The 15583-nt window shown below is 48.0% G+C and overlaps 1 protein-coding gene across 1 annotated transcript in view; it reads right to left on the reverse strand.

Annotated features, from left to right (window-relative positions):
• Window positions 1–13412: 13412 nt before the first annotated feature.
• The window catches only part of FHAD1 (forkhead associated phosphopeptide binding domain 1), a 58041-nt gene continuing 55870 nt past the window's right edge, over window positions 13413–15583 (reverse strand). The window contains exon 28 of the mRNA XM_063145439.1: window positions 13413–13662. Within this exon, the coding sequence (XP_063001509.1) occupies window positions 13564–13662 (99 nt within the window). The 3' untranslated portion in view covers window positions 13413–13563. The remainder of the gene's footprint in view (window positions 13663–15583) is intronic.

A 15583-nucleotide genomic window follows, 5' to 3' on the forward strand; every position in this document is an offset into this window, starting at 1 on the left:
AGCCAGGTTAGCGTGACCCTATGGAAAGGAGAACAGGGCTCCTGCAGCGTTAGGGTGACCCTATGGAAAGGAGGACAGGGCTCCTGTATCTTTAACAGTGGTATGGAAAAGGGGATTTCAGCAGGTGTCCTTTGTATGAGTGCAGCCCCTGGTGAAATTCCCTCTTCATCACAACAGTTAAAGCTGCAAGAGCCCTGCTCTCTTTTGGATCTGGTTACTCTAGTATAGCTCCTGCAGCTTTAACTGTTGTGAAGAAGAAGAAATTTCCCCAGGTTCTCCATATGTACAAAGGACGCCTGCTGAAATTCCCTTTTCTATGTAACTGTTAAAGATTCAGGAGCCCTGTCCTCCTTTCCATATGGTCACACAGGTTTGTGCAGGGGACTCCGCTCTCTGGGGCTTACTCCCAAGTAAGTGCGTGTTCGATGGTTGGCTTTCCTGGCACGCGCTTCCTCCCAAGTTAGCATGCATGGGATCTGGACGCCAGGGCTGCCTAGCCCATAATTAGGGTGGCCATATGGAAAAGGAGGACAGGGCTCCTGTGTTTTCCCCTCATCACAACAGTTAAAGCTGCAGGAGTCCTGCCGTCTTTTGCATCTGGTCAAGAGGGCAGGGCTCCTGCAGCTTTCACTGCTGTGATGAAGAGGAAATCTCACCAGGTGTTGCACTCATACAAATGATATCTGCTGAAATCCCCATTTCTGTGCAACTGTTAAAAGATACAGGAGCCCTGTCCTTTTCATGTGGTCTCCCTACCCACAATTCCTATGGGACTTACTTCTGAGTAAGTGGGTGAGGGGGGTACCTGTGTGGGCGCCGGCCTGCACCAACCTGCTAAATGGGTACCAGCACAGGCCCAGGGATCAAAGCCGGAAGTCACCATTCCTTGGACCATTCATGCCGCCATGCGCTCATGTGGATTGTGGCCCTGTCAAGCCCCATCTCTCCAAACGGGGTGGGTGGAGAAGTAGAAGAGCATTAAAATACCCAAAGCGGCTGAGTGTAAGCAAGCATAATGTGATATGTGTGTGTGGAAAAGATCCTAATTTCACGTTGGTGGGGTCTGAGCGGGACATGAGTGACCAGGAAAGGCATCTTGGGGGCATGATGGCCGGCTGGCTGAAAGCCTTGGCCTGGCGCACAGCTGCTGTGGAACACTCCCAGATGGGAAGTTGTTCCACAGTCCTTGGATCACTCTTCAAATACTTAAAAGGTTGTCACACAGAGGAGGGCCAAGATCTCTTCTCGATCCTCCCAGAGTGCAGGACACGGAATAACGGGCTCAAGTTACAGGAAGCCAGATTCCGGCTGGACATCAGGAAAACCTTCCTGACTGTTAGAGCAGTACGACAATGGAATCAGTTGCCTGGTGAGGTTGTGGGCTCTCCCACACTAGAGGCCTACAAGAGGCAGCTGGACAACCACCTGTCAGGGACGCTTTAGGGTGGATTCCTGCATTAAGCAGGGGGTTGGACTCGGTGGCCTTATAGGCCCCTTCTAACTCTGCTATTCTATGATTCCAGTCACCTTTTTCTGCATCCAGAACTACACAGAATTCCGAGTGTTGGTCGCATCATAGATTTGTATAAGGGTGATATTTTTAACCCCTTTCCTAACAGCCTCCAACCTGGAATCCTTCAACCAACTGGCCACCATGACCCCAAGATGCCTTTCCTGGTCAAGTGTGGCCAGCAATGTGAAATTAGGACCTTTGGCCATAGTAAGCAACACGTCGTGCTTCCTGATCCATTGCTGGGCGCTGTACACATTCTCCCCCCCCCCCAACTCCATACTGCCGTTTGCCTCACTGACGACAGCTTATGAGAGCCAGTGTGGTGTAGTGGTTAGGGTGTTGGACTGGGACTCTGGAGATCCGGGTTCTAGTCCCCACTTGGCCTTGAAGCTCGCTGGGTGACTTTGAGCCAGTCACTGGCTGTCTCAGCCCGACCTACCTCACGGGGTTGTTGGGAGGATAAAATCGAGAGGAGGACTGTGTGTTAACAAGGCAGGGCTAGGTGATGAACCAAGGCTCTTGTAGTGTTAGGCTACAATATGGAACTCACTACCACAAAATGTAGTGATGGCCACCCATTTGGATGGCTTTAAAAGGGGGTTGGATAAATTCCTGGAGGAGGAGAAGGCTATGAATGGCTACCAGCCCTGATGGTTGTGTGCTACCTCCAGTATTCGAGGCAGTAAGCCGATATACACCAGTTGCTGGTGTCATGAATAAAAATCCACTTTGGTTGTAAGGCAACTCCGTTTTATTGAGCTTATTGCAGCTGCATGGAGAGGGTCTTACACACAAAGAACTTCTCAACTGGCCGTGTGGAAATCAGGTATATTTGTACATATTAGCATCTTAACTAATTAGCAGTTAGCAAAGTTCTAAAGCAAAAGAGAAACAGATCAAAGAAAACGTCTTCATTACACCTCATCAACAGGCGGTCTCTTAACTCTTCTAGCAATGTCAGATTGACCTGGATGGTCTGTCCTCTTTATCAAGCTAGTCTTTTTGTCTTATACTAGATCAAAAAGATCTTGACAGTCAGAAATTCCAATCAAGCAGTTCCTTCCAATTAAGCAGTGTCAGCATTGCAGCACATTCAGGCTCATACATCTTTCCAATCCCATCATGCAGTTCACTTGCAAGAACCAAACTACACACAGAGGCCTACATACAGAGGAGGTCTATCAAGGATCGTAGCTTTGCTTTCTCACTGAGGAACATGGGTGGGAGGGTGCTGTTGCACCGTGTCCTGCTTTGTGGGTCTCTGGTCGACAGCTGGTTGGCCACTGTGTGAACAGTGTGGTGGACTAGATGGACCCTCGGACTGATCCAGCATCAGGGCTCTTCTGGTGTTCTTACTGGGTTAACTGCATGGGGACAGGGGTTGAGCCTCACTCCTAGTACCATGCTCCTGATCCAATTAACATCCTTCCTAATCATTAGATCAGGAAGGATGTTCATTGGATCATCCAGTGGATCCAGCAAAGCTCCTTCAGCACATCGGGGTATCTTGTGATCCTTCAGCACATCGGGCTATCTTGTGATCCTTCAGCACATCCAGGTACCTTGTGGTCCTGGGATGCTGCATTGCTACCAAGGAGGAAAGAGAGTCCCAGCCGTGAGCCTTCACAGGGGTGCGTTGCGACTAAAGATGTGTCGGAAATGTATGGGCGCCCACCGCAGATTGTGTCCGGGTCTACGTTTGGTTCAGGAGGTGCAAACTGGGTACGTTTCGATCCAAAGCAAACTGAATCAAATTTCTCACATGTCTCTAGTTGCAACCTGCTACAATAACAACTTCAGAGGAATGAGGAAGTCTCGTAATTCAGGGTTGCTCCATTGGGACGCAACAGATTTGGAGGCAATATCATCCTGCTAATCTGTTCTGCTGACCTTTCGTTGGTGACATTTGTACAATCTGCTTTGAGACATCATGGTGGACACAGTGGGTGGGTGTCGGTCAGTGATGGGTTGGATCAGTCAGCAGGCAGAGATGTAAAACCACATGCAGTCCCTCAACTCCCTCTTGACATTATCACAATGAAATCCTCCGTCCAGGCAGTGAACCAATTAAAGAGTTGTTATAATGAACTGCCTGCCTGTTAACTAATTAAGCTTCAAATAAATTTGCACATTGACATCAAACCCCACCCCTGAAAATTGCTATCTTTTGGGGTGAAGGTACAATTTAAAAAATTTCACCTGCTCGTTCCCATAACATTCAATAAGTAAACCGTGTAACTTGCAGAATTACACATTCCTCCTATTTAGTTCCTGCGTTCAGCCCACTTCTGTCATATTCCTGTTATCAAATTTCAGATTGGAAAGTCCTTGGGGGCAGTGAGCGAGCCTCTTGCACTCTGTATTTCGCCATGCAGGGGTGTGTGGGTGTGTATACATAGATATGTATTAAAGGTATTTTACATTTTGCTTTGCATTCTCAAAGACAGTAACACACCAGAAACAAAATAGATTGCAAATTATAGAAGTGTGCCCCGCCATTTAAAATTGGATGCCATCAATGTATGGTCCAATGTGCCTTGGAGAGACACAGAAAACATCGCTTCACTGGCAGACAGGAGCTCTGCTGGTAGTGGTGGGAATTCCCAGAGGCACCAATTACGTTGGCAGTAGACAGGGCCGGCCCTAGGATAGATAGCTCCCTGGGCGAGGAGTGCTTTTGGTATGCCCCATAGTCAATTTTGCAGGGTTTATGGAGGCTTTTAGAGACGTTCCATCCATTGAGATGGATATTGTTCAAAACCTTGGCACAAATCAAAGTTCAAAAACTTCTCAGCAGTGGCAGTACACAGCTGCCCGGGTAGGAGCACCAGACAGAAGTGTGGATAATAATACTCACGCAGACGTAGAAATGCAATATACCAAAGACAAAAATAAATAACTTAAACAGAAATAAAAGAGCAACCAACAAAGCAGAAGGAAAGCAGACTAAAACACAAAAATAATCAGAATTTCCTGTAAAATGTTTGGGAAAATAGGAAGGTCTTGACTGTGGCATTCTGGTGGTTTTTTTGTTTGTTTTTAAAAAGAAGAAATATCATTTTAATGATGTACTAATCTTTGTAACTTTTCATAGAATCATAGAATCAGCAGAGTTGGAAGGGGCCTACAAGGCCATCGAGTCCAACCCCCTGCTCAATGCAGGAATCCACCCTAAAGCATCCCTGACAGATGGTTGTCCAGCTGCCTCTTGAATGCCTCTAGTGTGGGAGAGCCCACAACCTCCCTAGGTAACTGATTCCACCGTCGCACTGCTCTAACAGTCAGGAAGTTTTTCTTACGTTCACCACTCCGGTCATAAATAAATGACCTGGTCCCGGAAAGATGGCAGTGCTGGCACCAGACAAGCAACTTTTGGGGTGGGGTGGGGTGGGGTAGATCCCACAGCGGGGCTGCCACTGCAGGAAAAGTTTTGTAAATACACAACACACCCGTGCAAAAGGGGCTACTTGGGAAAATGCCTCCATAGAAGATCTTAGGTCACGTTGGTATGGAAAGGGGCGCTCCTTGGGGTATCTGGTTCCCAAGCTGCGTAGGGCTTTGAAAGGAAGTATCAGCACCTTAAAATTGGGTTTGGAAGCGAATAGGCAGCCAACATAATTCGGAACAGGTGTAATAGTTTAAATTCTGTGCTCTCTCTTTCTCTCTGCTGCCTCTCAAACGTCTGAAGCCCTGATGAGCTTTCTCCGTTCCAGATCAGCTTCTTTTTTCCGCCGGAATCCCTCGCAGTGAAGTCATAATCTTCCGTTTGTGACATGGGAGCCGTTGCCGTGAGAGGATTATGGGCTGGCATTCTTAATACCAGTTGTCCTGGCAGAGCGGGGTCACGGAGGAGAGGGAGCGAGAGCGCCACCCATTTCGGCTGTTCAAAATCCATGCTGTCCTCATTGACAGTCCATGAAAAAACACTTTTTTTCTCCTCACCCCTTTGTTATTTGAGGGATCCCTCATTATCATTTATCGTTTATGTATTTACAGTATTTATATACCGCTCCCCATTCAAAGATTTCAGAGCCGCGAACAGTAAATAGAATAAAAGAATAAAAACATCATATTAAAAACGGCATTTTTAAAAGAACCAGGTTTTGATAAAACCGCAGAAAGTTTCCTGAAGCATTTTCAGAGGCACTGGAAGCAATACAATGTTGGTGTCTGCCTGAACTCCAGAGGCAGGGAGTTCCATAGGCACAGGGCCACCACGCTGAAGGCTCTTCTCCTGGTGAGCTCCAGTCGGGCCATAGCTCTATGTGAAACCACCAGGAACAAGCCCTCATATAAGCTCAGTGACCGGGCAGTTTGGTAAGGGAGAAAGCTCTCTCTCAAGCATCCTGGTCCCAAGTTGTTTAAGGCTTTGTACACTAGTACCAGAACTTTAAACCGGGCCCGGTAACAAATAGGCAGCCAGTGCAGTTCCCTCAGCAGAGGAGTTACATGCTGGAAAGGGGCAGCTCTGGACAACAGCTGAGCTGCTGCGTTCTGCACTAGCTCCAGCTTCCGGTGCAGCTTCAAGGGCAGCCCCACATAGAGCACATTGCAGTAATCCAGTCTTGAAGTTACCAATGCCTGTCCCACTGTGGCCATTTTGTTAGTGTGAGTTGTTAGGTGGATTGTTTTTCTGGCTGCGGCCACTTCCACTTTTTGTGCATGGAAGAGAGGGGTGTAACCAGGGCCGGTGCTACCATAGAGGCCACTCAGGCGGCCGCCTAGAGCGCCAAGCTAAGAGGGGCACCGGGCGCAGCGCAGAACTCACGCGCGTTGGCTGTGAGCCAGCCCGGCCCGAGGATTCAGCTGGGCCTGGGCGGGCCAGATGGCGCCCCGTGCCCGCCCAGCCAAAGCGAAGCCAGGGATGCTGAGGTGTGGGTGGGGCGGCTCCACGTTTGGACTTCCGGAAGGTGCCCAGAAGAGGGGGAGAGAGAGAGAGAGAGAGAGAGAGAGAGAGAGAGAGAGAGAGAGAGAGAGAGAATGGGTGAATGGGGTGCATGTGGTCTCTGAGTGAATGCATGTGTTCACGCATGTGTTTGTTTGGAGTGAGTGATGCTGAGTGTGTGTGTGTGCGCGTGCATGTGTGAGTTGGGGGGGATGATTTGGAGGTGATATTCCTATTAAATAATGCATTTTAGACCCATAGACGTTCCTTTCCAATTTGTTTGCTATAATTGGCATGACGTATTTCTTGCACTTTAAAATAAATTTAGCAGTTTCAAGTTTTGTGCTTCTTATTTTTCCCAGGAAACATATGTTCTTAAAAATCAAAGTTGGCATTTTTGGGGGCGGGGTGTGTGTGTGAAAGTAGCTCACCTTGCCTAGGGCGCAAAATAGTCTGGCACCGGCCCTGGGTGTAACTCCTTTCTAGTGCGCATGCAAGCGCATAAACAGTCACTCAGTGCTCAGCCTAAGGATGGCTTGAGGATTTCCTTCGGTCTTCATGACAACCTGATCCCTAGTTCTCAGACTAATGTGAAGATGAGGACTCTGTTTTCTTTTTGCATTCCTCTGAATTTTGCAACCCAGTTTTTGGCTCAAAAATGTGGATCAAAATATGTTTAGACGTGCATACCTTGTGTGATTTTTATAAACAAAAAACAAACCCAATTTAAATATGTGTTTCAATAGGGATTTTTATGTGTGTGTTCTTTAAAAATCGGATTAATGCAGAAACAGACCCAACGTATGAACAAACACATTTAAAACAGATCAGAAATAAGATGGATCTTGTCCATCTGTACTGTGCCATTTCCTACCCTGAAAATGCAGAGGGATATTTTGAACAGTTGGTAACCCATTGTAGGCCCGTAATGTTTTCCTAGTACATCTGTAATCCAAAAGTTAAATCAGTGGACAGGCTGTTGCAGAGCAAAATGGATATAGAGGATGGAGTTGTATCTTTGGCACTGTGCAGTGAAGGTGGAACATGCCACTCTAATTGGGGCATTACAAGTCTCTAGTTCCATCTGGGAAATGTGGGTGTGGGTGTCTGTGTTTTATGCCTGCAGTCTATGCCATTAGGCCCACAGCAGTGTACACATTGCTGTTTCCAAGCGCACGTCCAGGCATCTGTTATGCAGGGGGGGTGCTCAAATAACCCCAACCAGATGCTGTTTCGTTCTGTGCACAGCCTAAGTAATAACATGAGCCAGTGGAAGCTGGTGACCCCGATATCAGTGGGGAGAGCTCCTTTAGAGTTCTGACTGGTGCTGGAGACCAGGAGTGGATTCATCGCCCCACTGACATCAGAGTCGCCAGCGTCCACTGATCTGAGACCCAAATGACGGGCTGTTAGAAAACCACAACACCTTGATGGCTCTTGTGGGATTAGCTGTTGCAAGAGAATGCTGGGCAAAAATATATATCCAAAATCGAGGTCATGGTCAAATCCAGAACGACAGTCTGTAGAAAAGATCCTTGTGTATGAGGACACCATATTTAAAGGCAAGGGGACCTATAGGAAGGACCCTTGGTGGTGTACAATCCCAGCATCACATAGTAGTAGTAGTAGTAGTAGTAGTAGTAATAGTATAGAGCCTTCTCTGTTGTGACACCCTGGTTGTGGAACGCCCTCCCCTTGGAGGCCCGACTGGCTCAGACACAGGCTTCGTTTCTGCGCCAAGTTAAAACGTGGCTTTTTATCAAAGCCTTTGAGGGCTAAATTTGCCCAAAGTTGCACATAGTTTCAATTCTTTGTACCGTTTTATTCTGTTTTTGTTTTTTTACTGCTATTAGCTTGTTAATGGTTCAATACATCTTTAGCTGTGCAAATTATTCATTGCTTTATATTGCTTGAATCGATTTCATTTGTGCGCATACAAATGTTTTGATAATAAATAAATGAAGTTACTTTATAGAGCACCAGCAGTGTGCGTGCACCTTAGAAATCGCAAGAGTTTGGGGCCCTGCCCTTAGGAGCTTACAAAATGAACACTGGGGAGACAGCCAAGGGAACAGGAGGCAGATGGAGGTGGGGTGGCAAGCAGCAGAAGTAATGAGCGATTATTTCAAGTCGACATATTTACCCCCTAGTATGTGTATTTAGGATTGCAACCTACCCAGCCCTCCTCAGCCTGGGTCACCCCTGAGCTTTTGACCTACAACTTCCATCATTTCCGACCACTGGCTGTGCTAGCTGAGACTGATGGGTGTTGTAGTCCAAAAGATTTGGAGGGACGCAGCTTGGGGAAGGCTACCAAAGAGCCAGGGGATAATTTCAGCGGCTTTCCCGCAAAGATGGATTTTGAGGCAGGGCTTGAAGGAAGCGAGAGGTGCTATTTTTCGGGGGTTCCAGTTTTAAGAGCAAAAGGAAAGGGTTGTCTGAAGAAGCAGAAGACCTTCAGACAGCTGAGCGGTGTGTGTGTGTGAGGCAGTGACGTGTCGTCAGGACATAAAAGTCTCCATGACCCAAGTCTCTTTTCTCTTTTTGCGGACTGTTGCTGAGATTCTCTTTGAACTTGTGTAATGTGCTTCCCCTTGCAAACGTGGAGTTCAATCGCTCAGCGCTCATGGAGAACGCAGATTTGCACCTTACACAGATCCGAGTCCAGATGGAGTTGTCCTCCGTCAATGCATGCTTTCTAGATTTCATAGAACATCCATAATTCGGGCACTGTTGGCGGAAATTTCTGGCAACGTGCATTATTTGGATCCCATTGATACGTGGCTCGTAACTGGCTATTTTGACAACACGGAGGACGGCGGCAGCTGGTTCCAAGTTTGGATAGCCAGTCATTTCCTGACAAATTTTTTGACTCCATTAGGCGGCCTATCTGGATGAGTGGGAGAGAGTCCAAAGTGGCAGTTCCATCCTTTTTGATGGATGACTGGCAGTGGGATACAGGCAGGAGAACGGCCTGAAAGCAATCGCTTTGCATTAATGCAACCGCCTGTGCTATGGAAAGGCATAATTATCAAGGAACATTTTAAATGGGATTAGCAGGACAAAATGCCTCACTTATCTAGAGCAAAAGGAGGGGGGAGGGAACTTCTCAGAGCCTCGAGACAAGGAGGGCCGAGAGCCGGCCGCCGGCAAGGTCAGCTCACCGAAAAGTGGGAACTATCAAGCCGTTATTTTTGGAGGGTGCAATTAAACTAGTGGAACGTAAAACAAATTACTCCCAAATTCTGCCGGGAAGAACGGCAGCCAGGCCGTCCCTGCGGAACAGATGGGCAGGGCTGTTGCAAAATGTTCATAGCGAGCAGACGTGTGAGGTTGTGCGCGTTGTCCTGAAATAACCCCCCCAGAGAGTGCAGAAAGAGAAGAGCGCTGCTGTGGAATGTCTTCGACGAAAGACCAGCCAAGGACTTCTGGAATACTCAAGAACGGTTCCCGATTGTGGATACTAGCAACTCAGCATTAGCTGTGTAGTAGATATCCTGACAATTTCTCCCACCAGAACACGCCCGGCCTTTATGATCAACTTTGTTGGTTATTCTCCGGTATTCCTACCTGCCAAGGCAAGAGGGGCCATTGTAGTGATGGATTTTCATCGTTGAGACATTTCCCAAAGAGATTTCAGAGGCACCTTCATAAAAAGAGGCCCTGATGCTGGATCAGACCAAGGGTCCATCTAGTCCAGCACTCTGTTCAAACAGCGGCCAACCAGCTGTTGACCAGGAACCCACAAGCAGAGCACAAGGGCAACAGCACCCTCCCACTCATGTTCCATAGCAATTGAACTATATAACCTTACAGCCTCTGATACTTGAGGAAGCACATAGCCACATAGTCGCTCTTCTCCAAAATAAATTTGTCTACAGTATCCTTTCTGCCCTTTTTCTGTGTCCATCTTGGATGCTCACCCACCTTGCACCCTGGTGTCTGACCGCTGCCAGCTCTGCCCATGGCAGAAATGCAAGAGGGGGCCTTTTGCCAACCCTACGGCTTACTCGGAAGATTAGAACTTCTTAGCCGTTAGGCATTCTTTTGCGGGGGAAGCAAACTAGTGGTGACACTGCTCAGATTTCTGCAAATCAAGGGCCAAATAGGGTCATGGAATCATAGAATAGCAGAGTTGGAAGGCCCTCGAGTCCAACCCCCTGCTCAATGCAGGAATCCACCCTAAAGCATCCCTGACAGAGGGTTGTCCAGCTGCCTCTTGAAGGCCTCTAGTGTGGGAGAGGCCACAACCTCACCAGGCAAATGATTCCATTGTCGTAGTGCTCTAACAGTCAGGAAGTTTTTCCTGATGTCCAGCTGGAATCTGGCTTCCTTTAACTTGAGCCCATTATTCTGGGTCCTGCACTCTGGGAGGATCGAGAAGAGATCCCGGCCCTCCTCTGTGTGACAACCGTTTAAGTACTTGAAGAGTGCTATCATGTCTCCCCTCAATCTTCTCTTCTCCAAGCTAAACATGCCCAGTGCTTTCAGTCTCTCTTCATAGGGCTTTCTTTCCAGACCCCTGATCATCCTGGTTGCCCTCCTCTGAACATGCTCCAGCTTGTCTGCGTCCTTCTTGAATTGTGGAGCCCAGAACTGGATACAATACTCGAGATGAGGCCTAACCAGGGCCGAATAGAGAGGAACCAGTACCTCACGTGATTTGGAAGCTATACTTCTATTAATGCAGCTCAAAATAGCATTTGCCTTTCTTGCAGCCATATCGCACTGTTGGCTCATATTCAGCTTGCGATCTACAAAATAGGGTCCTGTGTATTGAAACATTCCAAGGACGATTATGCCAGATCATGTCCATGTAAGGCTATCCATCTGCATAACCCCCGCCACGGATCTGACCAAGGTAGGTCCATCTAGCCTAGCATCCTGTTTCCAACAGTGGACAGACGGAAGCCCCCAAGTAGGGCAAGAAAGACAACAGGCAGCAACGTTTTACACCCGCCAATGTTGCGGACCCACATGAAGCCATTGGGGCAAAAGTGAGTTTTCTTGTTTAAAAAGTGCTGGAAAGAAGAGGCTGCATGAGAGATGAAGCTTGGCGAACAAGAAGCATGTTATCTTCTGGGGCCTGCGCTGATGACTACCTTGGGATTATTTATTTATTTTAATTACGGTTAACATTTATATACCGCCTCATCTGCTGAACAAGCCATCACGGCCCCGTGCAATAATTCTCCTTGCTGGCCTTCAAATTTCTTCCCAAAGCATACGTTCGCCATGAAATGTATTTTCCACGGGCAAAAATATCTAATGCCCTGTGAAAACCGGAAGGCTTTCAAAATAAGGTCAGACAGGGGTACTTCTCGGGGATGCTTTAGGCCAGACTGGTTAGCACATTTTTAATAAAACGTGGCTGCCTCTATTCTATGTTAACCAAAATGCGCACGCACTCACACAGACACACGTTCATCTAGCTCTGTATTGACTACACCACCAGCCTCCCCCAATCCAGGGACTAAAATTCACATCTTTCCTGACTGTTGGCCATTCTGGCAGGGGCTGATGGGAACTGTGGTCCAAAGCATCTGGAGGGCATCAGGCTGGGGAAAGGTGGTCTTCACTGAGTTGCAGTGGCGCTTTCAGACAGAAGACTTCCCCAGCCATACTTGAAGATATCGGGGGACAGAAGCGAGGACCTTTCTGAATGCAAAACAAGTGCCCTGCTGGTGAGCAACAGCCCCTTCTCAATGCTTGGAGGCAAGTCTTACTCAACACAGGCTATCTATAATCTTGATCATCCCACCCTGGGAGAGTGGATGTCAAGATCCTTGAAGACACCTCTTCAGGTTTGGAATCCACTGCCAACCCTGACGACACGGGAGACCCGGAGAAACTGGCAGCAGCCAAAAGGCAGCCTGTGGTTGCCGCAGTCTCCCTGCTCCTGTCTTCTCTGACATCATCCCGAACTCTGTTGACTCACCTCCCTCCTCCCGTGGGTCTCCCAGGTAAAGGCAGCAGCAGACCTAGTAGCAAATGTTGAACTGTTGGGGAAGCATCCATATCTGGCCGCCTGATGGCTCTATTACCAGGAGACTACTCAGGAGGAGAGGGCTACTCAGGAGTAGGAAGCAGACTACGTTGTGAACGCTAAACGAGGATCTGGAAGAAGAGGAGCGGATGGGGTGCATATAAAGCCCTCCTCCTCCTCTGGACCTTGGCTGGGGGTTAACAACTCCCCTTCTCCAGCTTCCATACCAGGTGTGGGGGCACAAACTGTGCTTTGGAGGAGAGAATTCATAAATCCCTTCAACCGTTCTGGGCTGGTTCACATATACGATTTCTCCCCATGTCCTGACTGGTAGCTAAAAGTTCCGAGTGTAATTGTAAATTGTCGTGAGTCACAGGCTCTTCTAAATAAGCAATTTATTGCACGGTCGTGATTGGCCACTCACGGAATTTTGAGGGTCTTTTACACGACGTCTCCAACAACCGGGACGTATCCTGCAGTATGCCCTGGAAATTCTGCCATGGAAAAAAAAAAAAAACTTTTTAAGTGGTAATGTCCTGAAAAAAGTGGGTTCTTCGGCCACTAAATGGCGCTGTCTCACTGAAGTGAAAGGAGGGGAGAACTCAATTCATGTGGTCACCCATCTCCGCCTGTGTAATGCAACCCATAACAATTGTGCCAAAAAGCAGGTAGTACAAAAGCCCCGGGCAAGCAATGCGATTCCCGTTAATGCCGAGGCGCTCTCTGTCTCTCTCCACACTACGTCCCACAAAGTGGGGGCTAAAGACTCAGACGATGGGGTTCCTGAAGCATCGCGGGAGACAATCGGTGAAGCAGCCTCCTTGGTAGAAACTTCCATGGGGGAGGAACCTCAGGAGACAGGAAGGCCTCCATTTTCTGCTCCGTGTTTCTAAAGGTCGGAGCTCCTGATCACACGGAAACTGAGCTGGTCTCTCTCTTTACCCTCTCGCAAAAAAAAAAGAAAAGAAAAAAGAGACCTCTTATAGATGCAGAAGGATGCTTAAGGTTTTATACATAATTCTGTGTTGAGCCTTCAATACATTTCGAATAATCAGGATGCAGTGTGCCAGATCAGAGCGTCTTCTGTACAAATAAATATATACATGTTTATAAAACACAGCACGTTTTATAAAATATTACAGCACTTCTCGTCCACTGGCCTCTGGCAATGGGGACGGCCTACACAGAGGCGCTGCAGCGTGCTTGTGTCTGACGGGCTTCTACCGGCCTCTCAACCGCCTTCTGATTTGCAGGGAACCGTTTCTTTGGGGTCGCCGTCTGCAGAAGACAGAGGAGGGAAGACGTGTCACAAAACGTGGCTGTGAGAATCTGTACACATGGATATTTTAGCAGCAACAACGCATACGGTGAAAGAACATGTAAACCAGCCTTCTTCAACCTTTCTTCCTCCTGATGTATTGGACTGCGGCTGGGAATGATGGAAATTGCAGTCCAAGACATCAGGAGGGCGCCGGGCTGTTGTAAACTAATGCTGGGCCAAAGGTTTGACTTTTTGCCGGTTTTGAGGGATGGCAGAAGGGGAAGGAAAAGGGGAGAGAAATGTTGCAGAAGCCGTTTGTTGTACGGAAGGGAGGAGATTTAAGCCAGAAGCTACTAAATCCTCTTATTTATTTATTATTGCATTTATATCCCGCCCTTTTTCCTCCAAGGAACCCAAGGCGGCGTACATAATCCTCCTCCTCCTCTCCATGTTATCCTCACAACAACCACCCTGTGAGGTAGGCTGGGCCCAAAGTCACTCAGTGGGTTTCCATGGCCGAGTGGGGATGAGAACCCGGATCTCCCGACTCCCAGTCCAACACTCTAACCACTACACCACACTCTTTCCCCTTCCTTTGCTGTTGCTGCCGCCTGTTTTGCAGTGCTGGAGGCAGCTTTGCTCCCAATGGCTTCCATCTCCCATTCTCCCCACCCCCAAAGAACAGCACTGGCAGTTCTGGCGTGTGGGGTGGTGGTGGTGGAGCAGTTACCACGAATGTCCACCCCTGAAAAATCACCAAAATGGCTTCATCTGCCACCCGCAAGTGGGGTGTGTGTCATTTTGGGGAGGGGGGGACACTTACTGGGGCAGTGTGATATCCCTTGCAGCAATTCCCCCATTTTTTCCCCGAAGATGAAAGCTCCCATTTCAGCTCAGCACTCGAGTAAATACATGTTCGAGCCCTCGCATGTAAGACGTGGCTGCCACATCGATGGGCAAGAGTGAAGGTCTTTTATTTCCCTGCTCGGCTTCGTCCATTCTCTTCTGCTGCCCCTTACGCCTGGAACGCTCTTCCAGAACATTTGAGAACTACAAGTTCAACCGCAGCTTTTAAAGCTCAACTAAAAACTTTTCTTTTTCCTAAAGCTTTTAAAACTTGATGTTGTGCAGACTTCTACTGTTACTTTCTACTGTTAGTTTTACCCTACCCTGTGCCTGCTTACCCTACCCTGTACCTGTTTGCATTCTCTTCCCCTCCTTATTGTTTTACTATGATTTTATTAGATTGTAAGCCTATGCGGCAGGGTCTTGCTATTTACTGTTTTACTCTGTACAGCACCATGTACACTGATGGTGCTATATAAATAAATAATAATAATAAGAAGAAGAAATTCTCCAAAACCCAGCTCAGCTCCATTATAGCGCCTGACCAGCACTCTTGGGCCGTTCGCCTGCCCCAGTTTTCCTGCCAAGAGTATTATTTATTGCTTTAGTATCCGGTTTTTCTACTCGAAAGCTCAAGGAGGCATATGCCGGGAGGGTCCCTTACAGTCTCGCATCAAGCGGGTGACGGGACCCAGCCCTGCTGAGCTTACAGTGTGGCTCCATCTGCCACAGCGACGGGAACCAGAGAGTTCTGAAATCAGGCGCCCGTCTGACCTATCAATCCGGCCCTCCTTAGAAAGCAAAAGAAGAACTCGGGGTGTTTGAAGGCTTTCCCCATTAGTTTCGAGGACACCACAACTATCTGCAGGAGCCACGGGATCATTAGCAACCGTTGCAGGCAGGCAATAGCAGATGGGTAAATCCTCACAACAGGGAGTTGAGGTGACTGAATGGTGAACAGGGACTGCTTAAAAACACAGACACCAATTTGCTTTAAATCAGGAAAGTCCCTGATCATCGGGCCCTTCTCCACTCCCAATATTTGTGCCTCACTGTACTAACGAGAACTTTACTAAACTGACCAGGCATTTT

This window comes from Elgaria multicarinata, chromosome 20 (assembly GCF_023053635.1).
Source record: "Elgaria multicarinata webbii isolate HBS135686 ecotype San Diego chromosome 20, rElgMul1.1.pri, whole genome shotgun sequence".
NCBI lineage: Eukaryota > Metazoa > Chordata > Lepidosauria > Squamata > Anguidae > Elgaria > Elgaria multicarinata.